Raw genomic sequence first — 17,128 nt, forward strand, 5'->3', positions numbered from 1 at the left:
TTCCTACCTTGCGTTTGTGTTCCTCCTCTTCTTGCATCTTGACCTGAAGCTTTCGTACCATCACCTGCCTCTTCCATTCAGGGATTGCTTTTCCCTGCTCGTCATGAGTCGGCACGAGTGCCTCCACATCTGCAAGGCTCATCTTCCGCCCAGACTCTGCTCCAGCCATGCTGCCACCGCTGTTACCATTGGTTACTGAGTTGGAGGTCAGTTGCTCGTAGCTTGCAGAGGTTGACATGGTCCTGGCAGATCCAGAGTTAGTTGGACTGGGGCTTGGACTAGGGGTCAGTGGTGGGGGGCTGACTGATTTATTGGATGGTGGGGGGGATGACGGCTTAGGTGGTGGACTGCATGTGCGTGTCTCTGGTGGAGATATGGTGTTGCCCTAGAGGAATTAAAGAGATGTTTTAAACACTTTCCTTGGACACAGAGAAGGTAACTGCAGTGTGTTGAGTGATAAACAATCACATCACTTGTTTAGAAGGAGCAATGCAATGGCACTGTTTATCAGACAATACAAAAAACAGACTATTTTCCTTTTGAATCTATGTAAGAATCACAATCTAGGACTTAAATACCAATTGATGTCACAATTGTATTAAAGCTTTGCAAAGAAACTCTGGGGTGCAAATCCTCAATCATCAGTGAACTACTGTGCTTTGTTTGCATCTAATACAATTCTGATAGAAAAGGTCAAAGAGCAAGAACGACTGTGTGTCAGCAATAGTGAGGAAACATTTTGTTCATTTAATTATTTCCATTGTTGTTTAAGAGGACTAGCAAAGCCACAAGAAATTGTCAATATGTTGCTGAGGCTCTTCAAAGACAAAATGTAAATGAGAATTTGAAAATGACTGTAACGTCAAAGTATCAGCTGTGGATGTGGACATACATTGTTGCCTGTGGGTCCGCTGTTTGAATACACCGTGGTGTAGCCTTTACTGTGAGGTGTGGGCTTGAGGCTCTTCCCTGCTTTGATCTCTGCCAACAGCTCCGAGTTGTCTCCAGTGGGGGACATCATGTTGAAAGATTTTGTGCCTGTAGACAATAGAGCAGAAAAGTGAAACCCGGTAGAACGAGAGACGGAATAGAGGGTAAGAGAATCGGGGAGAGTGAGAGAGACATTGATGAAGAGGGAGCAGGAGAAGGGTTGGGTGGCATTTCACTGTTAAATATTTCACACGACCAGGTAGGTAACAATGCTGACTTGGAGAATGTTGAGCAGTGATGGGAGAGCATTACTAAGTACTGAGCCACTATGTCATTCATTAGCTTGACCATTTTCTTCTTAGACGTGCGATATATAAACACTGTATATATCTTGGGCTTCAGAGTTTGCTTAAATCTAGTCTCTCAAAAGGTGACACCATTTGGAAACAATTGCGTTTCAATCACTAATTGCCTTTCAGCCACACAGAGCAACAGTCGCACAGAGCCTGGAATAGATGGGGGAGGAGCAATGTGAGCAATTCAAAAATTATTTCACTACAGTGAACGCAAAGAGAGGAAGCACACAACCCTTTTCAGAATGTCACCTGATGTATCCACAGCTAAGCTACTGCTAAACTTGTAACTTTTGCAAAGTAGGTTTATGGCAAAAAGTATATATTCAGCTTTGAGACTAATCTACTTACAGTGAACAATGCAACAACTTCAGACTTCAACTTTGACCTCTATTGTATATGCTATTACAAAGAAACGTTGTCTTGACATGTTAAGGACAGGCACAATAACAGAAATTTAAAATTTGTATTTATTTACACAAGAGGAAACATTATTGTAAGCTTATCTGGCAAATATACATACACACGCACACATCTATTGTGTATATATTGTAAAAGAAAACTTTTGTGTCATTGGTGAATCATAAAGATATTTAATTCAATTCAATTCAAACAACTTTATAAATCCCTCTTGGGACAATTGGCTTGGAACAGCTTGTACATAAAACAAATAAACACGGCGACACAACAGATTATACAAAAGAGCTAAAAGAATGAAACAGGACCTAAAGAGGAGGCCACCGTGTGTGTTAAACAGACTGATAAGTAAACAAGCAAACTAAATAAAATCAATAAAAAGCATGCAAGATATGCAAGAATAACAATGTCGCTATTGCTTTAGTTTCAACCAATAAAACACAAGTATGTACACATTTCTATTTAAGCTTTCTAATTAAATTACTTAGGCACAAATACAAGGAACCAACAAGTGCCTCACCTGTTTCAGGGAATGAAAGCCTTCAATAAATTGAATATCCTTAGTCCCTTAATGATCTCTCATTTTCTACTTGGCAAAAGGGGACAAAATCCTCCTGTATAAAGGTTTCCCGTGAGGCTACCACAACGGTTTAGCTGGACAAAAACCCTCGCTAGCCTCCCACCCCTCCTCACTTTCCCTTGCTCTAGCTCCGTCTGTCCCTCTCTCTCTCTCTCTCTCTCTCTCTCTCTCTCTCTCTCTCTCTCTCTCTCCCTCTTTCGGGGAGGCGAGCCCGGCTTTCTATTAAAGACCCATCATCACAGTCGGGGGAAATCTAAAGGAATCACCAGTAACTTGAAGTGACAGCGAGCCACTGGCAAGCCGTCAAGGAATTAACTAACAAATGCACACGCACACACACACTCATGGAGGGATGAAGTTAGCCTTCCCAGCACACCCTCATGCACAGCACACACACACACATACACACATACAGAGAATCAATCGTCAACCAACAGCTTGTTAGTCCGCCCTTCCTACCAGACCAATCACTGTAACAAGCGAGAGACACAGTTCAATCCTAAACAAACTCATGACATGCATACAGCCTCAACTCACACAGCTGAAATTAAATGAATGTTCAGTTGTACAAAACCAAACTATGGCTTTTGAAGACATAGTGGCTACAATTAAACAGCTGCTGAACCATGACACACTTTTGGGACAACTACAGTATGACATTACACTTCAAAGGCTACAATGTTAAATCAAGTTATATTGCAAGAGCTAATGAATGCTACTAAAACTCTTAAAAAAAAGAGTCCTTTTCAAAACCACTTACTGAAAACGTCACCAAATGAGTCATAAAATATTTATTTACAGCTTACCTTGGACCTTTTTCTGTAAGAAAGCTTTATTGCTTGTTCCACAACATATATCCCCATATATGCTTTACAATACTATTAATACGCAATACAATAGCCATAATCAGATTGATGCAAAGGTTAAGACATTGCGCTTCAGCTAACTTAACAAATGAATTAGACTAGACTGAAGTTGTCTGTTTCACTACACCTGTTGTATTTGTGCACCTGAGTCGAAGGCTGTGTGTTGCTGTTAGTTACTTTGAGTTTAGGCAAAGGGTGCGAACTTGGCAGGCATACCAGATTGAGGGCAAAGGAGGATAATGCTGCAACAGGTAGAGAACATTTGACAAATAGATGGAATGGAATATAGAGCAGAAAAGTTTGTGTGCTCCGGGCTAGAAATGAAGATACGTAAATTGCTGTGCTGTCATAAATCATTTTATGTGACTATATGACTATGAATCCACTGTATGCCTTTTATGCCCTTTTCTATAAAAGGTAGGGAACCCCCAATCCCATTCATTAATATAGAACAACGGCCTCAAGGGGGATAAGTAAAGTTGAGCGATTGATGAGAGAACTTCGAAGCCTCTTCAACATGCAGCAGCAGCATTTTCAATCACTTGATGTACTCAAAATGGGCATTCTTGCTTTAAACTTATCTTGTTGGTTTAATCTAATATCCCTTTGTTAATTTCCAGATTGACACAGTGAAAGAATTCATATAACCTCCTAATTGTCATGTACAAAATAAAAACAAAATAAAATATTTTTTCTTCTCCCCCTGTTTATCAATGAAAACAACGGTGTTGTGGCGCAGGGGGAAAAGTGGTTAGTCTGTGCGCCTCATGTACAGAGTCTGCAGGTAGGTTCAAATCAGACCAGTGGCGCCTGTCTCTCATGTCATTCCTCACTCTCTCTCTTTCTGTTTTCTCACTATATCCACTGCTCTGTCTCTCCAATAAAGGCACAAAAAAGCCTCAAAATAAATCTAAACATCATATATTATATATATATATATATATAAACTGATTTATATATAAAACTGCTTTTTTTTGTTTTACCTTATTACCAAAGAAGCTCAGTTTTGTTTCATATCTGTTTTACTTTTATTGCTGTTCTACCATTAGACAGCAGGTGCATCATGAACTGATAAGACAACTGGATGTCATGAAAAAAGAACCTGAAATAAGCAATATCAAATTTGCAGGTTAACCAATGTTACAGCTCTATGTTCAACTTCATGTTTCAATATGAGCTGTTTGTTAGTTTTGACACAAAATTGTGCTGTAAATTAAACGGATACTTCACCCATTTACATGAAACTGTGTATCATTAGAAACATGGTAGTAATGTTGAATGGTTGTGAGTCCAGCCCTCATTTTGCCCTGAGACGAGAAAAATATGTTTTTCTTTGCCTGGAAGTTTTCTTCATGTGATGCAATATGACGCTTTTTGCATCACATGAAGAAAACTTTCAAGCAAAGAAAAACACATTTTTCTCGTCTCAGTAAAGTATCCCTTTAAAATCATAATATAATGATGTTGGGAAAATAATGCCTATTTAGCATTTCTTTCCATTTTTCGTTAAATGAGACAAAGTTTTATATAAAAAAAGGCCAAAGTGAAAAGTGTGCATCCGTGGTTACTCTTCAGTGTTGTGACAAATAAAACCTCACTGGTGGACTATTAAACACTTATTCTGTTTCTTTTTCAAACTAATGTTTTCTTGATCATTTGAAGCTTCGTTTGCCTTTAAAGACCAGCTGGCAAACTGTACTTACTTTTCATGTGTCTCGGTGCCCCTCCCTCTGCCTGAGTGGCAGACATTTCCCCGCCTTGTGGAAGCAGCATTGAGGACAGACCATATCAGGCAAAAACAGAGGGTGGAAAAAAACCCGGAACAAATAGAAACAGAAAGAGGAGGAGAGGGAGAAATTCAAAGAGAGCAGAGGAGTGTAAGAAAGGATTAATGAGAGGAATGATTGGGCAAGATGAGCAGAAGAACAATCTAAATTTGACAATCAGAGAAATGAACAGGAATCATAAGTAATCACTAATCAAATAAAGACTATAAATCAAATAATGATCACTTTTAAGGTACGTTTAAAGTACTTTGTGCAGGGGAAATGTTAAAACAGCAATTGTATATGATGAAAAAATTCCTGGAACGAGAAGAATGTGTACAGTGTAAGATAGCAGCGTCCAGGGCAACCTGGGGCACTTACTATAAGGAAATGGCTGAACACTAAACCAGTTCTCATGGTAATGTTAGCCCTACATCATTAATTTATAATAGCTTATTTAGGATGCTAGAGTCAGACTCAGAACATCTTGACTCAGTGAGATAACTTGTGTCTGTTAATATCAGGGGCTCTACACTCAGGGTAATTGTACAATAAACTGTGTGATTATAAGTTTCACTACATAAACCTGCAAAGGTTTATAGCATTTCTTCTTAGACTTCATTTGGCAGAATTTACTGCCAGGAAAAAGTAGGAAATGGGGGGGGGGGGGGGGGGGGGGTGAAAAACGTCAAAAGAATAGAGAGGGGAAAAGTAAAGTGTATGGCTTCTTACTTCCTGAAGAAGAAGATGGGCGTCGCTGGTTGAGGGAGTTGCACCTTGAAGAGTGATTCTGGCTGGGTGGCATCTCTGGGGGCAACGGAGGAGGTGGAGGGGGTGTTGGCGTCGGGTTGTTTGGAGGGAGAGGGGGTGGAGGGGGAGGAGGTGGGGGCCCGACAGATTCCTCTGCGGTGCCATTCTCGGAGTTTTGGGCAGAGCTGTCGTTGGGTTCTTCCAATAACACCGAGCCCTGGGAGAGGACAGAGCAGGAGGGGTCAGTCATATTTAATCACTGGCTTGCTATTATCCCTTCTTATAGCAACAATATTGACACGCTATTCTGTTGCTGATAAAATGTTAATATAAAATACAGTGTGTGTACAATACAAAACTTATTCAATAATTAAAACCTTTGTAAAACAAAAAAATAATAAAAATCAAACAGGAGACTGTGACTGTGATTCAGTATTCTGCTTGCATTGGCATGCCGGTTTAAGCTGGACTGGGAGAGCTTTAAATTCTTCCACAGAGACGGTCAGAAGTGACAGATGTTTGCAGCTCTTTAGGATGTGTCCTCCCTCTGCTTCCTGTCGCCTTTAATCGACTCATAAAGACATAATACCCTGTCACTTATAACATAGCTAATATGACCTAATCTCTCGGGGGGAAATGCTGAGGGTAAACAGTGGAAAGAAACCATCTGTCACTGCAAGTGATAGTGATTTAACCCCAAGACCCTGTGCCCCCCTCCCACTCCCCAGCACGCGTGTGTCTGACACGCTCTGAAAGCGTGCCGTGTCTCTGCTGGAGGCAAATTAATGGACCATGACATCTAATGCAACCCCGCCCCTTTACCAATCTTCAGGCGCGTGCTCCTCATTGTTCCCCCTGATACTTTCAACACCCCCCCAAGAGAGTTGGGGGGAGGGCTGTGTCCAGATGGGTCTTGGGAGCACGTGCCATTTCTCCCGTTGATTAGCCAGTCCATCTGCTCTGGTCCCTCTGAGACCAGGAGGGGCCCCACTGAGGCTTTAATTGGCTCACACAGAACATCCCCGCTCCTGATACCCATAAGATTACAAGAACACCTCCCCAGGGACATTAATGAAAGAATAACACACTCATACATTATTCATTCAGCTTGGTGTGAAGGTATGAAGAATAAAAACTGAACCAGTCCTCTTCATAGCATGTCGTAAGAGACAAAAGTTAATATCATTTAAGAACAAGACAAAAGGCCAGTTGTAATCTTTGATCATAGTGTACATCGTTTTATCTTTCTGTAATCATTGTCAAGAGAAAAATAACTTTTTTTTTTTTTTTTTTTTTTGCTTTTAATGCAGGAATGTTGTCAATCAGTTCCCTATAAGACCAGGTTTAAAAGAACACCCTCAAATTCTCCTTTCCTTTTTTTTTTTAGATTTACTTTTGGGCTTTTTGTGCCTTTATTGGAGAGATAAGACAGTGGACAGAGACAGAAATCGTGTGTGTGTGGGGGGGCAGAATTGACATGCAGGAAAAGAGCCACAGGCTTATTCGAGGCCCGGCCGCCCACGTTGAGGACCACAGCCTCCATACATGGGACACGCGTGCACCCAAATTCTTCAAAATCTAAATCACAAGAAGTTCTTGCTGAAAACAGAAACAAATCAAAAGGGCATATTGATAACACAATCTAAGATGCACAACACTCCGACTTCCTTCCTTTATGTAACATCGGATTTTCATTTTCTGTCCTGAGTGTTTATCTCTGGGCTCTTACACAGTTGACACAGGGACGATTTAAATGACGTGGAAGGTTGTATCAGGTGGAATACAAAAGCTCAAGAGGAGACAAGGTTGTGTAACATGTGGCATGATACAGTCAAATACACAGTGTGGTAACCAGAGGCCACCATGCCATCACCGAGCCACGGCTCAACATGACATGAACCTTTTAAGGGGACTGAGTTGCCATCTTAACCTCAAACAGACAGAAAAAAAAAAACTAAACAGACAACAAAAGCTCAGCATGTTTTCACTCTACTTACCCTCTTCAGACGAGGGGTCATGTACTGCTGTTTGCAATTTCTCAACCATATCAGGATTACATAGATCAGTGTCATAATTTCTCCTTCAATGCAATCATTAAAAAACATTCAAAGACATCAGCTGCTGCATGGATGATTAAAGCAGCACCAAATAACAAGGACATGACACTTAAGCTCCGGAGGTAGCTCAGCAGTAAAGATATTTGTCTTACGTCTTTCATTTAAATACACTTCACTGCATTAAAGCCAATAACCTCTGAAGGGAAAAAAGGGGCCATTTCCCGATCATTACAAACGCCCATATTGGTTGGTTCATGGAAGTTAAGGTTTCTACAGTGACAGACATCATTGAGCCTCATTTAATACATTGGAGAGAGACAGGTCTGATTTACCTCCTCGTTGGGCGCCATGCCTTTGTACACCCGGGTCTCCGCTGTGTCACTGCCCAGGCTCTTGTAGTAGTCCCCAGTGCTGGGCTGCTTGCTGAAGCTCCTCGACTTCCTGTTTGAATCCACACGCCGCAATTTGTCGTGGCTTTCTCCGGGAAGCAGCTGCTTGAGAGCAAAAAAAAAAAGAAAGAAAGAAGAGAAAGTGATGAAACTTGATAATAAGCCTTGGTTGTTGGAGCGTTGGTAGTGCGTGCGCCCCATTTACGGAGGCTTGTCTGGATTAGAATCCCACCTGTGGCTTCTTTCATGCATGTTGTTTCCCACTCTCTTTCTCTTTGATTTTTGACTCAATCTACTATCCTATCTACAATACAGGCGCAAAAAAATCTATCTATCTATCTATCTATCTATCTATCTATCTATCTATCTATCTATCTATCTATCTATCTATCTATCTATCTATCTATCTATCTATCTATCTATCTATCTATCTAAGATGGGTATTTCCTTGTTTGAGTCGTCATAAATACTAAATACTTTTTTTTAACTATGCTTGAAATGATAAGTTATGCTTTGTTAGTGACAGTCACTGGCACTTCTTAAATATAAGGATTTAATGCAATGGTCAACCTAAGTGAAGATAGGTAAGATAAAACAAGCAATTTGGAGACATCAGCTTAAGCTCATGAGATGTTTACAGAGAAATCAATCAAGAATTATCATTTTAATATGTACTACAAATAACTATCATTTGCAGGTCAAAGTAAAACAAGCTGCTAAAAGGGTTGTGAATTCATTTAAAACAAATATGAAAACTATTAAAATACAGTTAGTAATAAAATTCCACTCATTTTGTAATGTGCAAAATAACAAAATACAGGTATACAGGTTTATCCAATATAGCTATAGTTAGAATCCCTCTACCAGTATATGGTTGACAAACAATAGATTCATTGACTGTACTGATTGAGCACTGAATTGCAGACAATAGTTTTAATATGGCTAAATCTTGCTTCTACAATGAATGTTTCATTTGTTGGACAATAGACTTTAACACATACTTTGTAGATTTTGTTGCCAGATTAGCTTTCTCGTGACCAAAGCAGCCTTATTTGAATAGCCAACAACGCTTTAATTCATTTGCAGAAACAAATAAATAGCATTTATCTTTCATTTAAGGTCAGGGCTAATGCGGCGCCCGTTCACAGCATGCAACTTTTGCTCAAATGGAAGAGAGACTTTTCTGTTCATAGAACAGTGTCAGAGGCCGCAAACCTGTTCCCTTCATCCAGCACTCTTTCTCTCTCTCTCGATGCTACAAGAATATCTCCCTCTAATCAATCTTAAGAGTCCCTACTGTACATTACTTTTAAGAAACTAGTTGATTAGAATATTTATTTCTGAGATCAGTGGATAAGCTGAGCTCGCAGTTTGAGCAGCAAGAGTGACCGACATTACGCTTCTTCTTGAGTTCAATCTGTGAAGACATTTTACTAATGCAAAAATCCTCTCATTTGCATCTTGCTTTGCTTTTAAAACTTTGCAATGCATTTGTTTTACCTAGGTATTACTTTTAATATACTACACGCGTAAAAGGAGGGTGTTACGTGAGAAAAATTAGGCCCTTTCTTATCTTTTGTTTTTCTTTTTTTTTTTTTGATTACCTTGAAACCAGTCAATTTGAAGCTCATCTTAGTCATCGTCGAAGAGTGCTTTGCTACTTTGCCTTTCAAATCAAGGAACCAGCGTAAGACTTGGGTTCATTTGCATTTTAATAAGTACTGCTGCAATGACCTCTTGAGAAATCCAGTCCAGGGCCCTTAGACATCAAGCAGATGACCAATGTTAACACAAGCAGAAATCATCTACAGCTCACTCCCAACCTTGTTTTCTAAGTGGTGTCATGTTCTGAGTTCTTATAAGCCCATTTAGTTTTGTTGACTCATGTCTGCTGTTAAAGAAATGGTCCCAGAGCACTCATCAGGTGGGAGGGTAATGTGAGCTTGGGGAGCGTCACAGATGGTTTGATTGTCATCCTCCAGGGAGGAGGTCCAACAATGGCAAATGTACAAAGCATTTTATGTCGCCCCCTCCCATCTCTGACACAGACACACACATATTGACAGACAGTCTCTCTTCCCATTGTACAGATCTGTCTGTCAGCATAAGGACATTGTTATATGGGTGTTTAAACAGTCTGATCTTTGCGTATATATTACAAAAGAGTGTCTGGCTCGGCTAAGAAATAGTTTAACATCTTTTTGGGATTTAGTTCAAGGATTATTAAATGCCATACACAGGTAGGCTTTGTGTGTTCTTTTAGGACAATAAAGGTTGCATGCACACTTTAAAACAGCATATAAAAACAGTAGGCAAAAGGCCCTCAGTTTAAAAACATGAACATAAATGTTACACACTCAATGTCCAACACAGCAGCTCAAACAGCTCCAGACCAAAGAAATTAGCACATTTTGAAAAAGAGTGAACATCACCGCTGTCTTTTCACGCTAACTAACTAACAAATAAAATAATTAATTCTCCTCTACACAACTGACCTTCGTGTTAAGAATCCTCTCCTGCAGCTCTCCTCCAGTCCGGACCACAGAGAATAGCTGTCACCAAATCCAGAGCGTTACCTCCTTTCCGCTCAGTGCTACGCCTGTCACTCTACCTGCCCTCTCACTTTACCCACAGGCCTCATCAATAACCAATCAGACCTGCCACAGCAGTGGCAATGATGTCACCACCAGCCCACAAACCAACCACTCCCCAACCCTGTCCAGTACCTCTTATGCAAAACACGACCCAGGTGCTGCCCCACTCATTGCTGAATGCGCTCAAATCTCGCAAGCTTTAGAAGTATTAGCATATTTTAACCTCCAATGCCCTGAATTAGCAACAAAAAAACAGCAGGTCTACTAATCACTGGAGAGAGCTCAAAGTCCACGTTTTCTGGAGCGATTACTGTAGGTTTTAAAGAATAATAAACGTGCCATTTTTTATGTAGGGCTGCTTCACACGAAACATTTGACTCCAGTCAAAGCAAATACAGACAAATGAGGAAAGAGAAGCAGCAGCAAAGACAGCCTACACAGTCTTAAACAAACATGCAAACAACAGAATTAGAAACGTACTTCCCTTACCACTGCATTCAACAGCTTTCTAACACTGTCTTTGTTTGAGTCAGTAATAGTGTGTTGTGTAGTGTTTCAACGGGCTCTTTACACACTGGTCAGTAATGTGCCTGAAGTTTATATCGGTCCTCCTGATCAGCTGCATTCTTGGATGAGGTAAATGTTTCTTGTTTCTATTGCGCCCATGGTAGATAGTTTTCTTTCTTAATGTATGTGGTGTATGTTGTGTGTTCATGTGTTCCAAGCACCAGCTTTTTTTGAATTATTAATGAGTGCGCGCCTCATGCTGGTCACCTGGGTACCAACTCAGGGCGAGGGGTGGAGAGAAGTGGGGGTGGCACTAATTAGAAAGTCTTTCCCAATATAAGAAGCGGTGCATGTATGCTCTCACACCCATCCAACTACACACACACATACCAAACAGCTAACTCAGGAGACAGGATGACATGTTGTGGATTATAGAACAGCTTACAAAAACTTACTTTGCATACCATATCTTTAGACAAGACCTTTCTGTCTGCACAATTGCTATTACCTTCATATCAGCGGGTCATGCAACTTACTGACTGATACTGTTGTTCCATTGTTCAGTGAAACAGTGCAGTACAACCTTTAGTCACACTGTCATACAGGTCTTGATTTCCCATCGAGATCGATCGATGAGTGGTTATTGTTTTCCTTTTTTTTGGGACATACGTCGCTTAAGCTGTATTTTGGGTTTTTTTGTTAAAAAAAAAAGCCGGCGATCTATCTATCTATCTATCTATCTATCTGTCTGTCTATCGTGAGGACTACTATAAGTAATATTTTCAAATTAAAATAACATTATACCATAAGGCCTCAACACAAACTGTGATGCGTTTCAGCATGAGGTCTAACACAATAACACAACCGTGCAATGACGTGGCATGTAAACTGGTTTAAAGAGATCACATCAGCAATTTCTTGTGATATGATATCTACATGTATCTCTATCAAAAAAAGGGGCTTAAACTGTCCACAGCTTAAATGTAAATGTTCTGCAAGAAAGTATGCAAGAATAAAATAGGAATATTCATTTCACTACCAGTGTCAATGTGCTTCACTGCAGTACTGAACCACCAGAAGCAGCGTTGAAACAAATGGCGATGCCAGATTTAATTACTGCTTCGATTCAGTTCTGTAAAAATACGTTTGAGTGATCTGAAGCCAGATTAATTACTGGAATTAAGATCAAACCCATCACAGCAACCTTTGTGTGCACCAACCCAGAAGACCTGCCACAGTAATGAGAATCGTTAGCCATGCTAACACAATAACATCATTGTGGGAACCCAGACAAGGCTCATTGTTACTCAAGAGAAATAGCCTAACTGATTAGACACAAGGGAAAAAAAGCAGCAAATCTCCAATTTCCTTCTGCCTCTTTAAAATTGTTCCATATCATTCATGAAGTCACAAGCTTAGCAAACAGGACGTTTTCATTTTAGATGATTTTAAAAGTTTGGAAAATTTAATTTAGCTTGTTAAAAAAAACCCACCTAACCTACTTTATGTAACAGACTGCCATGTGAAAGGTGTTATGAAACACAGTCGTTTGATTGTCTACAATATAGGCTACCAAGTCTTTACGTACCTCTTTCTTGTCAGTGGTGCTCTCAACATGCCGCAGGTTGCTTTTCACCTTCAAAAACTCTGCTGACGATGGCTCCTTTGGGGGCTGCGGTGCTGGGTAGGTGGGGGGTGGAGGGGGCAATGGGGGAGAGTGTGGGGGAGGTGGGGGTGGATATCTAGGTGGTGGCGGGGGTTTGGGAGCATTGGCTGCTATCTCATTCTTTTTAGGAATGTCTGAGCCAATATCTGGGTTTAGCATGTCCATATATGCCTGCATGTCCGAAATGGCAGATTCTGATGCACCTGTGACAGAGATACAGTCCGTTTAGACATGTGTGCTCAGTTCCTCACAGGAACCAAAACAATAACTACTGCTGATTGAAATGAACAAAAACAGCAAACAGTGTTTTTGTTGTACTTATAAATATTTTTAACGTGAATAAGACTATAATCTAAGCTTTACAAGCCACCTTTCATTAATTGTGTACAAAAAGACCACTAGGGTGCAGTACCAGTATACCATGCAGCAATGACAGCAGAGAGAAAAAAAACAAGCTGCTTAATAACTGAATTGCACTACTGACATGCTTTACTTGACATGTAAAAAAAGGTTGAGAATTTAAAAAAAGCCATATTAAACTGTTGAATGAAACTTTGTCATTATAATTTAAAAACCCCAAAGGGAAATGACATTCAATAATACATTAAGACATTAATACAATAAGACATTCAAATGTCTAAAAAATATGTTGACACCTTGTTGGTTCACCAAAGGCAAACCAAATCCAGCCCTGAAGTTTAAAAAGTTATGTTCATTTTAGTGCAAGCCTTGCAGACCTGTGTGCGCGACTGTGTTCAGCTTGGCTGGAGGGCCTCGAGATGCTGTTAGGCTGCTCCTTTTCTCCCCAGTGCTGGACTGGCTAGAGTTGGCTGAGTCATAGTTTGAGAGGGAGCTGGATGGCGAGCTGATGTCAAAGTGTGCCCCCTGGCTGGCAGGGGGCATGGTGGTGTTAGGGGACGAAAGGCCCGAGTCTGGCTGCTTGTATTCAAGGTCCGTTGATGGGTCCCGAGACAAAACACGGTGCTCCACACTCTGTTAGAAGATTCAGAAATCAATAAGACGGATATGTTACAAGTCTCTGATTTGTTGAACTTTCTGAAAATTGTATGTGAAATCTGCAGTCATAAAAGAAAACTAATAATACCCAATCAACTAATGAATTCTTAAAAGGGACATATTATACCCTTTTTTTTCAACTTTTCAAACAGTGCCCCGCGCTCTAAATAAAACATCTGTGCTCTGCTTTGGTCAAAATATAACATGACTCGAGCACCAGAGGAGGTTTGTCACCCTGTAGAAACCAGCTCTCTCAGAACGCTCTGTTTTGGTGTGTGTGTCTCTTTAAATGCAATGAATCAAGTTTTCTCGGTAGACATCACTCCTCTGTAGAGACAATAAAAATGTCGGACCTGCTCAAACGTTTTGCTCTATTCTGGAAGTGGAGTTCATAGGTGGAGATACCAGGAAAGAGGAGGGAATTTTCTTCTCAGAATCCCACTTGTGATGTCACAAACTGAGAAAATTTAAAACAGAGCATCTTTCTCTGTGTGATAAGACTTAAACAAACCACAAACAAAGGACTGGATGGATTTATTTCAAATTTTGTGGGTTGATGGACACTCACGTTACCCACATTCAAAAACACTGTAAAAGTGTATTTTCATAGTATGTCCCCTTTAAGTAATTGCTCAGACTTAAGCGATTTGGTTTAAAACATATGGTTAATTACACTGAGATACCAAAGGACACTGTGTCATGACAAAACATACAAATGAATTATTATTAAATAATCTACTTATTCATTTTCCAATAGTGAAATCCCACCACCACTCAGTCCCTGATGACTTTCATGGGGAGGAAACCAGTGGAGGTTTAATTATGGCACACTAATGAAACATCTCACAGCTGATCTAAAAGGCTGTGGGGCTGTCTGCTTTTCCCACAGCATAGCTCTCACTTGGCTGCTTGTCCCTCATGAGAGGAGTGCAAGATGGGGGAAATATGTTCCCAAACACCAAAGAGAGTACAGTGTTAAGGTGTTATTATTCCCCTGGCCTACAGGGGATTCCCTGGGTTGAAGCCATGAAGGCCTTGACAAGTACTGCTTGTCATACAAAGGCTCTGGTTATAAGAAACGGATGTCAGTCAAGGGTCATTTTGAGCCATTTTTGTTTGTTTGTTTTTTCTTGCGGCAATATGCACAGTCTTGAGTTTTTTTCAAGAATGCATTTTGGCAGAAGGAGTTACACTTAATGGAGATTATAATCGCTTATTGTAATAAGAACATCAAAAGTCTAACTGTTGACTAGCGATACATAAAGCGAAAAGTCCTTTGCACATCTCTTTCATGGGACAAATGCGTAGGAGAGTGACGTGACCATCAAAAACTTAAATGTAAACTCCTGCACGTTGTCTAACTCGCAAACAATTCTTGGAGACATTTCTGTTCTAAAACTAAATCAGGTAAACAGCTTGTTTCAATGGGCACAAAATCTTTTCTATTTAAGACAGATTTGTGAAATGGTCAAATTGGAATATTATCTTTATTTTGGAAAGCTCCTCTTGAGACTTAATAGTGATGAAAATGTCAAATGTTGGACCTATGTCCCCAAGCTTGATCATATGTCTGATGTATTGTAGATTTCACTTACACTTTTGCCCCTTGACTGAAGGACACATTAGTGACAGTCTGTCTCTTACCATGTTTTCCACAGTGCGCAGGTACTTGGCACACTGGGTGTGGCCGTTGTATTCGGCCAGGTCTGCCGCCGTGAAACCGTCCTGATCCCTGATGCCAAGATCCACACCATTTACCACAAGAATCTGACAGCACTGGTGTGACAAAACAAAGACACAGGAAGTGCAGAAGTCAGATCCGAATATGCTTGAGAAATTGATATGTTTCTAAAGTTAACAAAAACAAAATAAAAATGATGAGAAACCAAGAAAATGGGTTGAAAGTAATACTCTCCCAATTCTTATTCTTTATCTCATTTACTTGACTTGTGGTTGTTGTTTTATTCAATTAATCATCCTCTCGAGGGTTATTGAATATCAGTTCAAAAGCAGAATGCTTTAGCTTAGATCCAATAAAGAGGACTTCAATGTTTTCAGAATGGGGAATTTAAGGGGGAAGAGTTTATTGCTCTTGGAGATTACAAGAAACAACAACAATTCTAAGCATTTGGTTTGAAAACTCCCCATCAAGTACCAGAAGCCAGAATAAGCTTGTTGTTCACAGATTGAGTAAGCTTTGTGGTGCCATTTTCCACACTTAACCATGTTATTGCAGGAGAAACCTTGGGCAAACACTCTGTAAAACACTGTATATTAGCTACTGTATATTAAGCCTGTGCTAAAACAAGCCAAAGATACAACATAAAGATATTCAAAGCAGCAGGTTAGAGTGGTGGAAAAAAGAATCTAGGGACCATTCATTCATTCAAAACAGATGGTTAAGTGTGAAATATGTTAGACAAAGTATTACCAGAAGCATGCTCTGCTTACGAATATGGGGAATTCAAAATAACAGTGTTGCATTCTGAATTGGGGGGCGGGAAACATTGCCATGACAACGGCGAGCTCCACCAATCAGAGGTGTTTCTGTGACACTCTATGATCATGGGTAGTGTAGTTATTTTCCCCAATGTCACAAATTAACCATGTATTTTTGGTTTTTTTTTTTACAACAAAGTTAACATCATGCAAGCTTGTCTCTTAAGTCTACCTTGGATGGTTATGACACAATGGCTAATGATCAAATCCTTGATGGATAAAATAAATGGGATACATACCTCTGATCCACACTGTTGAGCGCCATTGAATGAATGGCGCAGACAACCTCAATGTTTATAAAGCCACTCCAGCGTCTGTTTAAAGTTTACTAATCTGACCGCACCAAACTTTGCTTAAAGAAGACTTTATATTGCAATTCTACCATGACACTCTATAAACAATTCACCTGGTTTAAAATAGATTCAAAAGTTGTAAAAAGTTGAAAAAGGGGCGCAGACAATGCAGCAGTTAAGTCTTGCCCTATGTAGGCTTTAGTCCTCAAAGTGAAGTCCAACCTGTTGCTCCTTTCCTGCATGTCATTCCAAACTCTCTGATCCCGGTTTCCCACTCTATCCACTGTGCTGTCCGAGGGAAAAATCCACCCAAAAATCATTACAAATCGTATTATGACTTGTATTATCTCATCATGCTCCTTCTGTGCTCTGTTGAATGCTGCTTGTTTTATCGTTTGTATCAGCACAACGCCTAAAGCAAGAAATGTATTCATCTTTATGCTA

The 17,128-nt window shown here is 40.1% G+C and overlaps 1 protein-coding gene across 3 annotated transcripts in view; it reads right to left on the reverse strand.

Moving 5' to 3' along the window:
• espn (espin) overlaps positions 1-17,128 on the reverse strand; it is a 41,658-nt gene that overhangs the window by 12,153 nt on the left and 12,377 nt on the right. For 2 of the 3 annotated variants that reach the window (XM_079359234.1, XM_079359233.1), the window contains 8 exons: positions 15,537-15,668; positions 13,613-13,868; positions 12,798-13,078; positions 8,052-8,210; positions 5,645-5,879; positions 4,850-4,903; positions 893-1,038; positions 8-385 (listed from right to left, as the gene is read on the reverse strand). In XM_079359234.1, the coding sequence (XP_079215360.1) occupies positions 8-385; positions 893-1,038; positions 4,850-4,903; positions 5,645-5,879; positions 8,052-8,210; positions 12,798-13,078; positions 13,613-13,868; positions 15,537-15,668 (1,641 nt within the window). The remainder of the gene's footprint in view (positions 1-7; positions 386-892; positions 1,039-4,849; positions 4,904-5,644; positions 5,880-8,051; positions 8,211-12,797; positions 13,079-13,612; positions 13,869-15,536; positions 15,669-17,128) is intronic. The other variant, XM_079359235.1, reaches the window with a different exon arrangement.

Source organism: Symphodus melops, assembly GCF_947650265.1.
Source record: "Symphodus melops genome assembly, chromosome: 13".
Classification (NCBI taxonomy): domain Eukaryota; kingdom Metazoa; phylum Chordata; class Actinopteri; order Labriformes; family Labridae; genus Symphodus; species Symphodus melops.